This window comes from Leptonychotes weddellii, chromosome 9 (genome assembly GCF_054177405.1).
Source record: "Leptonychotes weddellii isolate Sample4059 chromosome 9, ASM5417740v2, whole genome shotgun sequence".
In the NCBI taxonomy this organism is placed as follows: domain Eukaryota; kingdom Metazoa; phylum Chordata; class Mammalia; order Carnivora; family Phocidae; genus Leptonychotes; species Leptonychotes weddellii.
The window spans coordinates 53042843-53061880 of record NC_138377.1 but is presented as its reverse complement, the minus strand read 5'-3'; the positions used below and the strand labels follow the sequence as shown (position 1 = coordinate 53061880).

General features: G+C 34.9%; 1 protein-coding gene across 2 annotated transcripts in view; it reads left to right on the top strand.

The window, feature by feature from the left end:
* TTC6 (tetratricopeptide repeat domain 6) overlaps positions 1–19038 on the top strand; it is a 180551-nt gene that overhangs the window by 125296 nt on the left and 36217 nt on the right. The window contains exons 14-20 of one of the 2 annotated variants that reach the window (XM_081829680.1): positions 1797–1933; positions 4872–5041; positions 7602–7722; positions 9120–9270; positions 12219–12301; positions 15460–15536; positions 15974–16134. In XM_081829680.1, the coding sequence (XP_081685806.1) occupies positions 1797–1933; positions 4872–5041; positions 7602–7722; positions 9120–9270; positions 12219–12301; positions 15460–15536; positions 15974–16134 (900 nt within the window). Of the gene's footprint in view, positions 1–1796; positions 1934–4871; positions 5042–7601; positions 7723–9119; positions 9271–12218; positions 12302–15459; positions 15537–15973; positions 16135–19038 lie in introns of those variants that run through there. The other variant, XM_081829681.1, reaches the window with a different exon arrangement.

The window sequence follows — 19038 nt, the reverse complement described above, 5'->3', positions numbered from 1 at the left end:
GTGGTTTTGATTTGAATTTCCCTGATGGCTAATGATGATGAACATTTTTTCATGTGTCTGTTAGCCATTTGTATGTGTTCTTTGGAGAAGTGTCTGTTCATGTCTTCTGTCCATTTTTTGACTTGATTATTTGTTTTTTGGGTGTTGAGTTTGAGAAGTTCTTTATAGATCTTGGATACCAGCCCTTTATCTGTAGTGTCATTTGCAAATATCTTCTCCCACTCTGTGGGTTGCCTCTTTGTTTTGCCCAGATATGGACCCTCAACTCTATGGTCAACTAATCTTCGACAAAGCAGGAAAAAATATGCAATGGAAAAAAGACAGTCTCTTCAATAAATGGTGCTGGGAAAATTGGACAGCCACATGCAGAAGAATGAAACTCTACCATTCTCTAACACCATACACAAAGATATATTCTAAGTGGATGAAAGACCTCAATGTGAGACAGGAATCCATTGAAATCCTAGAGGAGAACATAGGCAGTAATCTCTTTGACATCAGCCACAGCAACTTCTTTCAAGATACATCTCCAAAGCTAGTGAAACAAAAGCAAAAATGAACTTTTGGGACTTCATCAAGATAAAAAGCTTCTGTACAGCAAGGGAACAGCCAGCTGCCCTGTTTCTTAATCCATGATGGTTAACCACATACTTGACATTCTTTTGCTTCAGGAGAAGCTTGTAAGTTTTGATCACTTCTACTTTAGAAGTGACCAAAAATCTCTTTTGAAAATATTGAAATCACTAGATTATCTATTCCTGTTCACTTCCTCCATGCATTGACTAATGCAGCCACTTGAGGTCAAACAATCTTCAAAATCTTTAGGTTTTTTTTTCCTCCTGTTTTAAAAATACTCAGTAGTCCTTGTGCTTCACTTTTTCACCCCCACTATCAATAGGCAAGGAGTTTACAACAGAGTACACAATGATTTAGTCTGTTTGCTCTTGCCTTGTATGTCATTGTGAAATGAATAAACCAATACCAATTCATTTCTTTTCACCATTTTAGGGACTAGATTAATACATATTTGATTTGATTGAGTCAGCCTTGATGTGGTCTAATATGTATCATCTTTAATTAGGATAAATGCTGTGATCTATCATATCTTGTTTTTTAAAAGATTTTATTTATTTGAGAGAGAGAGAGAATACAAGAGAGCAGGGGGAGGGGCAGAGGGAGAGGGAGAGAGAGAATGTTAAGCAGACTCTGTATTGAGTGTGGAGCCTGACTCGGGGGTTGGTCCCATGTCCCTGAGATCATGACCTGAGCCAAAATCAAGAGTCAGACGCTTAACTGACTGAGCCACCCACACACCCCAAAGAAGATTTATCAGTAAAAAGTTCAGTGGGCAAAAGCCTTGGCTCCTTATATATGCTGTTTTTTTTTTTTCTCCCTCAGAAAACCTCCCCTTTTTAGAATTTGATGATAAATGCTCTTCCTAAAGACATGGTCTTTAAAAATTTATTTATTTATTTGAGAGAGAGAGAGAGAGAGCAAACGAGTGCCCCACTTGGGCTGGATCTCACAACCCTCAGATTACGACCTGAGCTGAAACCAAGAGTCAAATGCTTAACAGACTGTGCAACCCAAGCACTTCTAAAGACTAAAGACGTGGTCTTTAAATGCAAATTTGAAAGTTTAGACATCTTAAAGTAGTTTGCTTTTATGTAATCTGAAGTTTAAAAATGTAGTTGTAGTACACTTAATTTGCTATGAGATCATATACTTTTCTTGTGTTTTTTGTTTTTTCATAATGTGCTATGTTTTTGTGCCTCCCTTCTACCTCCCCCATGTAGTGTATTTTTTATGATCCCAAAAGAACAGATGCATTATTGAAACGTGGGACGTTTCACTATGAAAATGAAAACTGGATTTCAGCCATACAAGATTTTACAGCTCTATTAAATATAGATCCCCAAAATTCTCAAGCCAGGTAAGAATTATTTTAGATGTGATTTTTGAAATTATTATTTTTTAAAAATTCATTCCCAGGAAAGAAAATTGCTTGAAATACATCAGACAGCTCTAGAAATAGTGAAGTCAATTTTCACTGCTACCAGTGAATGAAAATCTTTAACTATATCCTAACAGTAGTGGGTAATTTAATTTAATAGTCATAAAGTGGCAATTTAGAGTGGTTTCATTTGTATTTCCTAAATGCTAGTTACATTATCAATTTTTAAAATATTGACCTATATTTTTTCTTTAAATTTCTTTTCATATCCTTTTTATTCACTGAGCACAGAGAACTGTTTATGTAGATTTCTGTAATATCATAACTTCAATAATAAACTTTGTTTTTCCAACCTTGTGGTGCATAATACAATTTTCATTTTGTTGCTTTTCTTTTTTTTTCTTAATTTTTTTTTTAAAGATTTTATTTATTTATTTGACAGAGAAACACAGCGAGAGAGAGAACACAAGCAGGGGGAGTGGGAAAGGGAGTAGCAGGCTTCCCGCAGAGCAGGGAACCGGATGTGGGGCTCGATCCCAGGACCCTGGGATCATGACCTGAGCTGAAGGCAGATGCTTAATGACTGAGCCACCCAGGCACCCCTGTTGCTTTTCTTTTAATCTAAATTTTGTTTTGAAGAGATTTAAAATGTGTATATAGTCATACCTGCTCTTTTTTTCACTCACAATTTGTTCAATATTGAAATTTTTTATAGTAACATGAAACATGCATCCAGAAAAGTATACAAATGTACAACTTAATGACTTATCACAATGTAAATACCCGTGTAACTATTACCAGGTCAAGAAACATTTCCAGCACCCTAGAGACCCCTTTGTGCCTTTGCCTCCCCCAGAGGGTAACCACTGTCCTGGTTTCCATTTTAATGACTCCTGTAGTTCTTTATAGTTTCATCACATAAGTATGTGTATCACTAAACATTCTTAGTTTAATTTTGCCCGTTTTTTAAACTTTATTTAAGTAGAATAATGTGGTGATATTCTTTTTATGTCTAGTCACCTTGCACTTTGATGTAATGAAGACAGCTTCTTTCCTTAAACCACATGAACTGACCTCTGCTAGCTTTAAATTTTTCTTCTGCAGCTTCCCACTGTCTCTCAGCCTTCACAGAACTGAAGAGAGTGAGGGCCCTGCCCTGGATTAGTTTTAGCTTAAGGGAATGTTGTGGCTGGTTTGGTTTTCTATCCAGACCACTCAAACTTTCTCCATTATCAGCAATAAGGTGTTTCACTTTCTTATCATTCATAATGTTCACTGGAGTAGCACTTTTAATTTCCTTCAAGAACTTTTCCTTTGTACTCACAACTTGGCTAACTGTGGTGCTAGAACTCTTGCACCAAACAGCATCAAATTAGTTGGAGAAGAACAAGAAGATTAATTCAAGATATTGTAAGATGGTACTATCTTATAGAAGACTATATAGAATTTGGCTTCCTTCCATTGTCAATAGAGGTTTGTTGAAAATTTTTGAGAAAAGAGATCTTTATTACCTATTGATAAATCTTATTACTCTAGAGCTAGGAATGGAGTAAAATAGTAGCACAGATGTGAGTTGATGAGGATCTGAAGTATGAGGCAATGGAAACAAAATAAGGAAAGGATGTAAAAGTCAGTGTGTTTGAAGAATTGACATGACTTAATGGCATCTTACAAAAATATTGCTGAAGGTTTATTCTGTAAATTTTAAGTTCAGAATTATGTATATGCTGAAAAATATTAGGGTTATTCTTAACAAACAGAAATCATTAAAAATAAATATAAAATTCTTGTATTCATTAGAAAATAAATAAGACATCTCTTAAAGATGAGGCAAAAAACATTTTGCTGCAGGATAAAATATCCTGGGTTTCAGGATGTTTAGTGCTTTTTTTTTTTTTTAAGATTTTGTTTATTTATTTGAGAGAGAGAAAGAGAACATGAGCAAGGGGAGGGGGAGTTGGAGAGGGACAAGCAGACTCCCTGCTGAGCTGGGGTGGGTCCCCTCTTGAGGCCCAATGGGAGATCAGGATCTGAGCTGAAGTCAGACACTTAACTGACTGAGCCACCCAGGTGTCCCTCTAGATGCTTAGTGCTTTTGAAAGACCTTTGTTACCTGTCTGGTATGCACTCTTTTCTCCAAATTATCATTGGTTTCATGATATAACTTTCTTGAACATCTCTTTATCTCCTACCCACACCCCACCCCCACCTCACCAAACTGGATTTAACTTCTTCACAGCAGGTAACCTACTTCCTGTTTTTCCTTAATTGTCTATTTTATTTCTAAAAGCTGATTTGCTTTACATTATTAAATGACTGAAAATAGAATTTTCAGGAATTGATATAGGTCAATGATAATTTCAGAATTGGAGTCAGAAGTTAATAGAGATAAAATCCAATCACACAAGTGATGAAATACATTTCATCCATGTAAAGCAGCCTCCCATTTATTTGGGTGTATCTTCAGTGCCAGGGAAAAATCTAACAACTCCACTCACTGAGGCCCGTTTCCTTCAAAATGGGTTATTTGGTTTTTCTAGAGAACAATGTTATACAAATTAAAGTCTAACATTTTGGGTACTCAATAAAAATAAGTAAATCTCATATTTACTTTTTTGACACACCTCTCTGATAGGTGCAAGAAATATAATATAGTTACTAAGCATATAATTAGCATATAGCATATTATTAATAAGCATATAGTTATATGTACAATAAAGTATAATTGATTATTTATAAAAAGTTCTTCTTCTTTTTTTTTTTTGCTATTAGCATCATCACTAAACTTTTTTGGGAAGCAAGTGGAAATAATCACAGATTGTTATTCAAATACAAAATTAGTTGTGAACATTTACCAAAAAGAGAAAATGTGTATTTTGCAATATATAGTAAAATGATTTTTTTTTTCTTTTTCTAGGACATACAGAGGAAGAGCATATTTTAAACGGCAATTTTATAAGCAAGCAACTCAAGATTTTTCTGTTGCAATTCACTTAGATCCTAATAACTGGTTAGCTTTGTATTATAGAGCCTGCTTATTTAGAAAGAGTAGCCCTTTTAGAGCACTACAGGATTATAGCGTTTCAGGTACTTCACCTTCAACTGCACATAAATAAGAATTTGAAGTTCAGCAGTTCACTTTCATAGAATGTACTACTAATATGCGATGATTAATATACTATGTATATTTTTATGTAGTTATATATAGGTATATATTAATATATATATATTTTTTCATATGTATTTACAAGCTACAATGGTTTAGCTAAAAGTGTTCCTATATGCCGTTTTAGTGAATGTGAATGTGTTTGTACTTACATGTGTGTGTAACTTACACTAAAAATGAACTTTGAGAATCCTTAGTGATAGGATGCCAATAGCTAAAAGTAACCATTTCCACTTTACCCTATAGCAATGTGTTCTTGGTATATAAATATGCCCCACACAATTCTGGGCATAGAGTAAGTTCTCAGTACACAGTTCCCAGCTGAATAAATTAGCCCATTGTGATTGGATAATTCTAGCCAGAGACCAGCATTCCAAACATGGCTGTGTTCCCCTGGGTGCAAAGCGCTAGAATTCCATCATTCTAGATGAGGCAGTATCTAGAGATTAAGAGACAACTAGACTCTTATAAAGAGAATTGCACAGCTCCTCAGGGAAGGCAATATAAGATGATTGCCTTCTGAGGCCACCCTTCCCATGAATATTCAAATAAAGTAACTCAAAGTCCATTTTATGTTCTGAGAGTATTCTGGTGCTCTCCCTTCTATTTCTAAGGATTTTTGGAAGGCAGGACTAAGTTAAATTTTTGTTTCTTGTATAATCTTTGCATCTAATTTCTGCTCCCTGATTGATTCTCCATTTTTGCTCATCCACACAATTCTTGTGTTTACTGTTCATGAACACCTTGGGGTTCAAAGGATAAATTTAGCAGAGACATTTAAATTTGAAGGTCAAGCACACCCCTATTTCTTGAAGTTTGTTTCTGTCTGTCAGCCCTGTCCATCTGCCATCTGGCCAACCTCCTTTCTCTTCAGTCATCTCTAAAAGTCTCTTTCTCATACTTCCCTCTTCTCCAAGTTGTTGACTCCTCACTCCCTCTTTTCTAGACTATCACAACAATACAAAATCCCTGTTATTTAACTATTCAGAGCAGACCAGCTTGATTTTTTACTTTAATCCTTTTCTATAAGCTAGCCTAAAGAGTTTTATCTTCCACAATCAAAAAGGACCCTTAAGATATTTTTCCAAGTAATAATAATATCTAACATTTATTGGGCATTTTACTACTTGCCAAACACTATTCTAAATGCTGTATATGGAGTGTCTCAATTAATATGCAGAATAATGCTATGAGGTAGGTATTATTTTCATTCCTGATGAAGAAATGGAGGCACAGAGAAGTGAAGTAATTCTAATATTTTTTTCCTTAGGAATAATTTTTTAATTTTCCTAGACCAACCACCAAAACTGCAGCTGACTTGCTCTTTGCTGGCCAATCATACTGTGAATGGAGCAGTCAGATTGCCTTCATGTGATTATTTATTTAATCTATATGATCATTGCTTACACTAGATATACTTCCCAAAGTCTAGTACTGTGAATATTTGTATCCCAGACTGTGAGCATTATGCACATTTTTGGCAAAACTTTCCCTTCTCAGCCAGAATGGGCCTGAGAAGCTTAGAAGATATGGATCAAGTGTTGTGGAAAACCCATATAATTCACTAACATGCTTTTGAAAGTGAAGGGAAAATTAATAAGTGAAGAGACATGAGATGACCTCTAGACCAGTTACAGATGAGAGACACACACCTGGAGAACTGAGAGAGGATTCTTTTTGCCCCATACTCCTATTATTTGGGACAAGCACAGATGAGTTACCTGCCTTAACTCCAAGTTCTGCTGGCCTTGGAGTAGCCTCTTTGAGCTGCCCTTCCCTTGTTGATGAGTTGTATCCTGATCTCTGCCATCTGCCCCAGTCTGGAGTTGTACCAGAGCCTGTTTTACGGCCAATAGCAATGCCCTCCTGATAATTAACAGGCCATCAAGGGCAAGGGTGCCCTTCTGACTGCCATCCACTGAAGTGAATCAGAGGTTAGATTCCATCTTTGCCATTGACTTGCAACATGACTGTGTACCTTTGTACCTTAATCTCTTGATCTACAAAGTGAGTGGACTATCCTAGATTACCACCAGGATTTCTTCCAGTTTTAATGAGTTTTTGAAACTTGATAGCCACATTGTTACTTATAGCACATACACTTTTTATGTGAATGCTATTTCTTACTCATCAAATAAATACACTCATCACAGACCTGTTTTATAAAATATTAAAATTGAAGAATAAGTGGGGCGCCTGGGTGGCTCAGATGGTTAAGCGTCTGCCTTCGGCTCAGGTCATGATCCCAGGGTCCTGGGATCGAGCCCCACATCCGGCTCCCTGCTCAGCAGGGGGCCTGCTTCTCCCCCTCCCTCTGCTTCTCCCCCTGCTCACATTCTCTCTCTCTCTGTATCTCTGTGTCTCGAATGAATAAATAAAAAAAAAATTTGAAGAATAAGTGATAGGAAGGGTGAAGACTAAAATATAACTCAGATATTTTTGTTCAGAACCTGAATAAACTATATATTTTTTATTTTTAAGTTCTCATAAATGATGGCTATGAGAATCTTGGTTGTTTTCTACATCGGGGCATACTCTATGCAGATCTAAAACTTTGGTTGCTGGCAATCTGTGACTTTGAAACTGTTATTTCTCTAGAAAGGTATGTTTTCCTTATAGTCTTATTGATTTCACTTTTGTATAAAGTTAAGAAAAAAATGAAAGAAAAAGTCCTTTCCCCACATCATTAATAACCTTGTAAAATGAGATAATTGTAAAGCCATCTTAGAAACAGAATACTACTTCTGAAAATAAGACTACTTCTAAAATAAGACCTATTTCCAACATCGGCTTGTTTCAGATACTTTTGCAAATTTTAGAGATTGAATGCATTTGAGAGGAGTCCAATCCGCAGATAACAACATAAAATTATTTACAGCAGTGTGGGGATGCCCAGGTTAGGGCTTTTTGAAGTTAACTTCATGAAAGACTGTCATCAACTTTTAAAATAATGAGAAAATATTCTGCTTGTTTTTGCTATGCACAACACATATGACTCAATAGGAAGAACTCTCTATTTAGAACCTCCGACTCCATTTTGCATAGTAAAGCCAAAGAAAAAAACCAATTCCATTAGAACATAGGTTCAGTAAGAAACAAAGACTGAAAGTTGCACACACTAGTCAGAAACCTCAGCTCTAAAACATAGAATTAATTTCCTTTCTTTTCAGTGAAGCATTCATTAAAATGAAAGGTGTCAAGAAAGTAACAAAGCATGCCAATTCCATGCCAACCAGCAGACTGTTTATCTAGCTTAGATAAGGTAAACTTTAAGCTTGACTCAGGAAAGACATGGAGAATGGCTCCAAAATGGCCACAGTAGTTTTCTTTTGGGTATTTTTGAGCCAGGAAAGGAAGGAAAAGAGTTTCAGTTGCAAAAAAGCCAAAAAATGGGCAGCACGAACTTTGATGTCTTTTAGGCAAAGGGTCCAGGCTTCTAATAAAGCTGGGCTATAGGATATATAGTCTTCCTCATTTTGAAATAGAAGCATTAGACAAAGTAATTTCTAAGACCATTTCTATATTGAAAATTTTTTGATTGTAAGAGAGAAAAAATACAGTTATTTGACATAGAAAAGAAGCTGGGTTATACCTACATGGAGAGGATTTTTAACTCCAGGCTTTGGGAATGTTACTGTTTCTCTTTTACTCAGGGCAAAGGCAACATAGCCTGAAGTGGAAACTTTTAAATTGAGAAAAACTAAGCTTGTAATTCAAGGTAAGTCAAGATTAAGTCAAGGAAGAGTAAAGTATTGCCTGGGGACTTCAGGAATTCTGTTCCTAGCATAGACTCTACAAATGTTGATTCTCTACTAAGGATTTTATAAAGGTGTTTATAGTTTTTAATAGAGAATAGTTAATTGATTTACTTTGCTTTAGTAAAACATTAAAAAAACCTGATATATATTGATGTATGTATTTCACAGGTTCATACAAAATTGGGAAACATTTGGAATAATTAAAATGTCTAACAAGATTTTGTTTTCTCATTTTTTTTAGAACTGTTATTTTGGCTTACATAAATATTGGCCTCATACATCTGCTGTACTTGGATAACTACTTTGAAGCCACTTGGCATTTTTCTGAGGCTATTAGACTTGATCCTTTACATATTCAAAGCTATATTTGTCGAGCAGAAACCTATCAGAAGGTATTTAAGTCTTGAAAACCTTGATTTTTTAAAAAAAAAGTTTTAATTTTCTGGATATCCACCTGTTCAATATAATTTTTGTATATTAATGTATTTGTTTTCAGTTAATTATAGAGACTAATGCATTTTCAAGCAATAAATATTAAGTAGATGTAGCTAACTATAATTACCTATGTATAAAGCCTCTACTTATAAGGCATGAATTTTTGTCTTTCATTTTTTAAAAAATAATAACCTTTTCTGTATTCCAAAAACAATATATATTTATTTCATGTAATATATGTATGCAAGTAAGTTGAAAACCATCCATAATTTTATTCTCTAGAGACAACTACTGTTAACGTTTGGTTTTGACTGTGTGTGTGTGTATGTCTATAGTGAGCAGGTGGGTTTGTAGAATGGGATCCATGCATATAATGAGATCCTACTCATTCACACTTACCTTTATATTTTGTTTAAATTTTATAAGTTATTTAAATAAAAAATGTAATTTATCTTTAGTGTTATGAAGTCAAACAATGGAATAAATAGAAAAATCCTCCCTGATTCCAACCAAATCTGGCTTTTCAGAGATAAACACTACTGTTGTTTCTACCTTTCAAGATAGATATCCCTATTTACCACTCCACCACTAATCGTCCTGTCCAAGACACTGTCATTCCTCACCAGGATTATTGCAGGGAACTCTTGGTCTTCTTGCTTCTGTTCTTTACTACTTTTTGATGGATTTTCAACACAGCAGCTATAATGATCCTGTTAAAACATGTCAGATTATTTCACTTTGCCCAACCCTTTAATAGCTTCCCTTGCACTCAGAATAAAAGCCAATCCTGCAAAAGCCAAAGGCCTACAAGAGCCACAGGAATTGGCTCCTTATTACCTTTCTACTCTTGTCCTCTATAAGTCCTCTTGTCACACTGGTTTCAGTCAGGATAGTCTAGTTTGTGCTATGGTTAAACACATACATACACTAACACATGCACACACACATCCCCAAAATCTCCAAAACACTTAAAAAATCACGGTAATAAAATAACAAAGGTTTATTTCTTGCTCACACTGCTTGTCCACTGAGAGTTGGTTAGAGGGTCTTCTCCATTGTCCACATCTCAGGACCCAGTGTGACTAGAGTCCCACACAAAGTCCTTCCCACCCTGATGATGGAGGTAGAAGACCCAGGGCAGACTTAGTATTGTCCCCAGGGAAAGTTTGCTCTTGACTATTGTTGGGGAAGGGATGGACATACTTGTGGTATGTGGTCCTTTTGCTTAACTCCATGTTGATGGAGCTGATGGCTTCTGGGGAAGTTGGAACTCCCTCTGGGCACACTTATAACCCAAAGCACCAGCATGATATCAGGATATAAGGACATCTATTCAAAGTCTCATTATTCTGAGGGGGAAAAAGTCTCTACGTGGTAATGGTTGAATAAATTGTGTTGTATTCACACCATAGAATAATATTTAGTCAATAAAAATAGTGCTTAGAACAATACCGTCGACTTAGAGAGGTTTCCATGAGATATTGTTGAATAAGAAAAGCAAGACTCAGAAAAGAGTGTTAAGTGTGTACAATATGATCCCATGTAAATAAAACAATTGCAGATCAAACCCTGTGTTTTTATATAGAAGAACGCATATGGCTACTAGGTGGGTTCGCCTCCAGAGTGAACCTAATCTAAGGCTGCCTGGAGAAGTCCCACCCAGGAGGGCTGATAAAGATCAGACAGTGAGCCTCCATCTTTTCCAAACAGGGTTCCTCAATGTATAGACATTGGAACAGGTGGAACAATGCAGACATAATAAGACTAGATGGTTTATTAATTACACCAAGCGGAGCAGGGTCAGCTTGAGAAGCACAGAAGTTCCACAGAAATTCTCAAATTTATTTAAACACATTTCAAACTCCCTATTTTGGGGTTCCTTCTTTTGACTCCACCCACTATTTCCTCCGACCAGCTTGTACATTTCAAGAGCTACTGCCTACTTCTGTGCACACATTAGTTCTATGCATTCTCCTCTTTGTATCACTGTGTCAGCATTGTGAGAGGAGTGGTTGATGTCCCAGATTCATTTTGCTGGGGTCTCTATAGTCCTCTTTTTGTGATATTCCCAGTTATAGTAGGTTTTTGTTCCCACATTTGTACAAATCCTGATTATGCTCCTGTGACCTGTATTAAGGAAAGATTCAATGTTTACTTTGCATTATATATTGATTTTAAACATATGATTTCCATTATTCTTGTATTTTGTTTTATTCATTCATTTACTTATTAAGTGCAAACTTGTTTTTCCTCCCTTATTTTTTTTTAAAGATTTCATTTATTTATTTAGAGGGAGAGAGAGCACACACATGCAAGCATGGGGAGGAGCAGAGGGAGAGGGAGAGAGAGAATCTCAAGCAGATTCCATGTACTGAGCACAGAGCCTGATACAGCGCTCAGTTTCATGACCCTGAGATCATAACCTGAACTGAAATCAAGAGTTGGTCACTCAACCAACTGAGTCACCCAGGCGCCCCTTACCTCACTTATTTTTAAGTAGAATTTACTTTTAGTTTTTATTTTACCATCCTTTGCATGCTAGTTTATTAACAGAAGTAAAGTTTAGTGGAAAAGATATTCTGGTTGAAGGAGAAAAACCAAAAAGCTAAATGAAAAGGGAAAACAAACTATAAAGTATGATATAATCACATTTATGTAAAATTATATACATATATATGTGTAATCATTCTTCAACATTAAAGATAGATGGTTTTAAAGAACCAAAGACTTTGCATCATAAACTTTTTTTAAACTTCTCTGTATCTTATTTGCTTTGATGATTCTTAAAAAGTGTGTATTAGGAGATGTTATTGCAAAATTTCTGTGCTGAAGGGCGGGAGGGAAACATCAGGAGGGAAGCAATCAGTATTTATTACAAGCAAAGTTTCTGTTTATCACTCAACAGTTGCATAAACTGAAAAAGGCAGTAAGAGAGTTATCTTGTGCTATCCACCTTCAGCCAGATGGAATCCAATTATATATAATAAGGTATGAACATAGAAATGGAGTTTTTCTTGGGATAACTTGGCACATGACCTAGCTATTGGGATCTTTACTTCCCTCTTGATCCTTCTTGTCTCCTCTTTTTACATTTAATCTCCCAGCAATGGCCGTCTTCCAACTAGCAAGTCAGATAGAGCTATTGTATTTGTTAAATTTTAAGATAATTTATATTATAAAATAACTAAGTCTTTCTCTTTGCTCTATCCTTGCATCAAAACACAACTGTTTAAGCTATGCTATGATCCAGTAATCCCACTACTGGGTATTTACCCAAAGAATACAAAAACACTAATTCAAAGATATGTATGCATCTCTGTGTTTATTGCAGCATTATTTATAATAGTCAAACTATGGAAGCAGCCTAGTGTTCATCAATAGGTGAATGGATAAAGAAGATGTGTGTATATGTAAATATAAATATATATATATTTATATTACAGTAGAATGCTACTCAGCCACAAAAAAGAATGAAATCTTGCCATTTGCAACAACATGGATGGATCTAGAGGTTATAATGCTAAGCAAAATAAACTAGCCAGTCAGAGAAAGACAAATACCATATGATTTCACTCACATGTGGAATTTAAGAAACAAAACAAAGGGGGAAAAAAGAGACAAACCAAAAGCCAACTCTTAACTATAGAGAACAAAGAGAGGGTTACCAGAGGGGAGGTGGGTGGAGGGGATGGATGAAATTTTTATGGCTGAGTAATATTCTGTTGCACATATATACCACATCTTCTTAAAAATTGAAGTGTTGTTGACACACAATGTTACATTAGTTCCAGGTGTGCAACATAGGGATTCAATAACTCTATACCTTGTTCTATGCTTACCACAAGTGTAGCTACCAACCAAATAATACTATTACAATACCATTGACTATATTTCCTATGCTGTACCTTCCATCCCATGATTTATTCATTTCATAACTGGAAGCCTGTACCTCCCATTCCTCTGCACCTATTTTGCCTACCCCCCCACCCCCTCCCTTCTGGCAACTGTTCTTTGTATTTATGGGTCTGTTTCTGCTTTTGTTGTTTGTTCATTTGGTTTTTGGATCCCACATATAAGTGAAATCATACGGTATTTGTCTTTTCCAGTCTGACTTATTTCACTTAGCATAATGCATCTTCTTTATCTATTCATCTACTGATAGACACTTAGATTGCTTCCATATCTTAGGTATGGTAAATAATGCTGCAATGACATAATGGTGCATATATTGTTTTGAATTAGTGTTTCATTTTCCTTGGATAAATATTCAAAAGTAGAATTCCTAGATCATATGGTATTTCTATTTTTAATTTTCTGAGGAACTTCCATACTGTTTTCCATAGTGGCTGTACCAATTTGCATTCCTATCAACAGTGCACAAGTGTTCCCTTTTCTCCACATCAGTACTTGTTATTTCTTGTCTTTTTGATAATAGCCATTCTGACAGGTATAAGGTAATATCTCATTGTGGTTTTGATGTACATTTCCCTGATGATTAATGACGTTGAGCATCCTTTGGCCATCCACATGTCTTCTTTAGAAAAATATCTATTCAGGGTCCTTTGCCCATTTTTAATCAGATTATTTGTTTTTTTCTGGTAATGAGTTGTATGAGTTCTTTATATATTTTGGATATAAGCCCCTTATCAGCTATAACATTTGCAAATATCTTCTCCCATTCAGTAGGTTGATTTTTCATTTTGTTAATGGTTTCCTTTGCTGTGCAAAACTTTTTATTTTTTAGTTAAATGTAGTTAGTCCTATTTGTTTATTATTGCTATTGTTTCCTTTGAGGAGACAGAGCCAAAAAAATATTGCTAAGACCAATAATAGAGTTTTTGGTCTACGTTTTCTTTTAGGAGTTCTATAGTTTCAGGTTTTACATTAGATAAAGTCTTTTACCCATTTTGAGTTTATTTTTTTGTATGGTGTAAGAAAGTGGTCCAGTTTCATTCTTTTGCATATAGCTGCCTAGTTTTCCCAGCATCACTTATTAAAGAGACTGTCTTTTCTCTATTGTAGAATCTTGCCTCCTTTTTCATAGATTGACTGACCATACAAAGTGTGTGTTTATTTCTGGGCTCTCTATTCTCTTCTGTTGTCTGTTGTCTGTTTTTGTGCCAGTACCATACTGCTTTGATTACTATAGCTTTATAGTATAATATGAAATCAGGGAGTATGATACTTCCAGCTTTGTTCTTCTTTCTCAAGATTGCTTAGGCTATTTAGGGTCTTTTGTGGTTTCATACAAATTTTAGGATTATTTATTCTAGTTTTATGAAAAAGCCATTGGTATTTTGATATGGATTGCACTGAATCTCTAGATCGCTTTGGGTAGCATGGACATTTTAATAATATTAATTTTCCATCTATAAGCACTGAATATCTTTCCATTTATTTGTGTTATCTTCAGTTTCTTCCATCAATGCCTTATAATTTTCAGAGTACAGATCTTTCACCTCCTTGGTTAAATTTATTCCTAGGAATTTGATTCTTTTTAAAGCAATTGTAAATGGGATTTTTTAAAAATTTCTCTTTCTGATCTTTCCTTGTTTAGTGTATGGAAACAACAGATTTTTGTATATTCATTTTGTATCCTGCAACTTTACTGAATTCATTTATTAGTTCTAATAGTTTTTTTTTTTTGGAGTACTTAGGGTTTTCTATATATAGTATCATATCATCTGCAAATAGTGAGAGTTTTACCTCTTCCTTTCTAATTTGGATGCCTTTTATTTGTTTTTCTTGTCTGATTGCTGTGGCTAGGACTTACGTGTTAAATAAAAGTGGCAAGAATGGGCATTCTTGTCTTATTCCTGATCTTAGTGGAAAACTTAGTTTTTCACTGCTAGGTATTATGTTAGCTGTGGGCTTAGAGTATAAAATTTAAAATACAGGTCATTGGGAAAAAAAATTGAGTATTTTTCTTTCAGCTTCGCTTTTCCTAAATTTTCATTACATCTGCATGCTAATTGGTCTATTTAGACTACATAAAATGTTTATATTTTTTGCATTGTTTTTATCATACATATGTAAGTATGAATAAAAGTATTGTAATTGTAAAAATGTGACATGTTATAAGACATTTTATTTTAGAAAAAATTATTTTTAACTGCTTAGAATTAAAAAGTTATTATTTCTTCCAGAGGACAATATCTTCTTATGATGAAATGTTATGATCTTGCAAAGTTTACTATTTATCAAGTAGCAGAAATGAACAAAGGTAAATATAATTAATGCAAAATTATAATTGTCTTAATTAAAAAATAAATACCTCCTAAAAATGTTTATACTGTTTGCAATAGCTATGTATGGATAACATGAAAGGTTTACTTCTAATCAAATGTAGATTTTGAAACTTTATATCTTCAGTTTCACATGTACATAGTCAACTATTAAGTGCTTCATAATGAAGTGAGTTTTGTGAGAGATTATTATAGGAGATGCCAGGGTTATACTTCCATTTTTTAAAAATTTTTGTTGTTGTTTGTAATTGGAATGTCTTATTGTGTGTTGGTGGTAAACAGATGTTAGTATTGTATTGATTTATTAATCCATATTTCAAAGGTAAATTATTGAATTGCTTGACTTCTTTAAAATAATTATATCTAAATCCTAGATACTTGGCAAAGGTATTGATAAACTTTCTTTTCCTTTTAGGTCTCTTTGAGTTGAGTCCTATACAGCAAGCACTCATTTATTCATTTTGTGGAAACCATGACAAGGCCATCCAGGTCTTGGATGGGATCACTTTGAACAGGCCTGAGCTCACCATGTATACTCTATTAGCAAAAGCCCAAATGAAGGCCAAGAGAAACAAGGTGAAAAGTCTTGTGTAACATTTACTAAACCTATTAATTGAGTTTTTATATTGTGTTTAGAATGATGGCTTACATACTTTTTTTTTATAAAACTAAATTGTAACATTTATTATTGGTTCTTATGTTAACATTTGGGTTATTTCTTTTCCTCTTAAGGGTAGGACTGTTGTAAATATTCTTTTTCATGTATTCTGTTAACATGTGGAGTAGTTTTCTAGGATATATTCCTAGAAGTGGAATTGCTGGTATGTAGAGAATGTGGATATCTAACTTTCAAGAAAGTGACACATTATTACATAGGGTTGTACCAATTTATTCTCCTACCTGTCATGTATGTGTATGCCTATTGATCTCTATCCTCTACTATAATTGGTTATCAGACTTTATTTTTGTCAATTTGGTAGCTAAAGACTGATGTCTCATTGTGGTCTTAATTCACATTTCTCTGTTTGAGCACAGATTGAACATCTTCTTACATGTTTGTTAACCACTCATATTTCCTGTCCCGTCAATATCTTAAGCATATTTTTTGTTTACTTATCTTGTTCTTATTGATTTTAGGCATTAAAAACATAAATTCTGTATATTAATCCTTGGTTGGTTGTTGTGTGTGCCATGTATCTTCTTGCAATTTGTGGCTGGTTTTATAGAGGTTCTTAATTTTAATGTAATAGAATAAATACATTTTTTGTTTTATTGCCATGGCTTTAAAAAAATTCTCATTTAAGAAGTTTTTCCCTATCCCAAGGTCCATATTTTCTTCTAAAAGCTTAAAAGTTTTCCTTTTTCCATTTAAGACTTTACTCTAACTTAAATTGATTTCTTTGAGTGTGAGATAAGTGATAAAATATCTATTTTCCCCATATGGATATTCAAGTGTTCTAGTATCATTTATTGAGAGGTTCTCTCAACCCAAAGATCTGAAGCAGTACATCTCTCATAACTATTCCTGTATATGCAGATCTGATTTTGGGCTCTCTATTCTGTTCTTTTGGTCAGTTTTTCTATCTCTGGCTCAATAGTGCAATGTCTTTTTTAAGATTTATTTATTTATTTTTAGAGGGAGACAGAGAGAGAGAGAGCAGGGGGAGGAGGAGCAGAGGGAGAGAGAGAGAATCTCAAGCAGACTCCCTGCTGAGCATGGAGCCCATTGCAGTCTCATGACCCTGAGATAATGACCTGAGCTGAAATCAAGAGTAGGATGCTCAACCGACTGAACCATCCAGGTGCCCCTACAATGTCTTAATTATTATGATAGTTAATTATTATAATTTAATTGTAATTATTGATATCTGGTAGAGCTAGTCCCTACACTATATTCTTCTCTAGAAAATTCCTGCTTATTCTTGGGCCTTTACTCTTCTATATACATTTTAAATTCAGCTTGTCAAGATCTGTTAAAAACTCTGTCAGAATTTTGATTGAATTATATTCAATCTCTAGGTTATTTTAGGGAAAACTGACACCTTTATGATGTTGAATTTCTTTTTTGGAATACTCATATACTTACTTTAACCTCCTCTGCCCCTACCCATTGCTCTGTAGAAACAAACCTGGGGTTATCTTTGATTGCCCTCTTCTATCCAATCAATAGTGATGTTCTCTTGGTTCTTTCTAAATATCTCTCAATCCTACTTCCTTTCTCTATTTCTATGGTCATTATCCCAGTCCAAAGCATATTTTTATTTTGCTAGAATGATAGCAACCATGTTGCTCTCTTCCAAGCTTTTATCCACACAACAGTGGCAGTACTCTATTTAGAATGTAAATATGCTTTATCTTAAGCCCCTCCAGAGCTTCCCCAGGGGTCTTTTTTAGAGTCATTAAGAAGCAACAGGTAGAACATCAGCTACGAGAGGAAGCAGGAGGAAGTGAAGATGTGTTCACTTTAATTTAAATGGGATGGAAGACTCTATGGACTCAAAGAGATAGTGAAGGGGCAGTAATCCAGAAGAGGAAGGAAATAACTTGTGTTCATGCAGGGCAGAAGGAGTTGAGGTCAAGGACACAGCTTGAGGAATTAGCTCTGAAAAGGAGAAGAAAGGAAACCATTCAAAGACAGGAGAGAAAAAAAGATGGAAATGAAGAAAGATATAGATATATTGAAAAATAAAAAGGAGGGAAATGGAGAAAGAAGGTGATGTCTTTTTTCTATGGCAAGGTCGTGTGCTGAGAGTGAGGATGGAATGGTGGACATTGAGGTGGGCTGTAAATAGAAGAAGTAAAAGCTAAGTGGAGGGCACAGAGGACACTTAGCATATCCATGCTAAATCTCATGGTGTCTTTAGTAATTTAACATGATTAAGGAAATGGGCTAAAGAGTCATAAATATTTATGTAACCATATAGATAAATACATCTATTAGTTTACTATAAAAAGTCATTTCTTTTGGGAAAATTGAATATTTTTTTCATTAATGAATTTCAACTATTTTGACTAAATAGTTTAAATGGGTGATTTAAAAAAAATTTTTTTTATTGTTATGTTAATCACCATACATTACATCATTAGTTTTAGATGTAGTGCTCCATAATTCATTGTTTGTGCATAACACCCAGTGCTCCATGAAGAACGTGCCCTCTTTAATACCCATCACCAGGCTAACCCATCCTCCCACCCCCCTCCCCTCTAGAACCGTCAGTTTGTTTTTCACAGTCCATCGTCTCTCATGGTTCATCTCCCCCTCTGAGTTCCCTCCCTTCATTCTTCCCCTCCTGCTATCTTCTTCTTTTTTTTTTTCCTTAACATATATTGCATTATTTGTTTCAGAGGTACAGATCTGAGATTCAACAGTCTTGCACAATTCACAGCACTTACCAGAGCACATACCCTCCCCAGTGTCTATCACCCATTCACCCCATTCCTCCCACCCCACCCCCCACTCCAGCAACCCTCAGTTTGTTT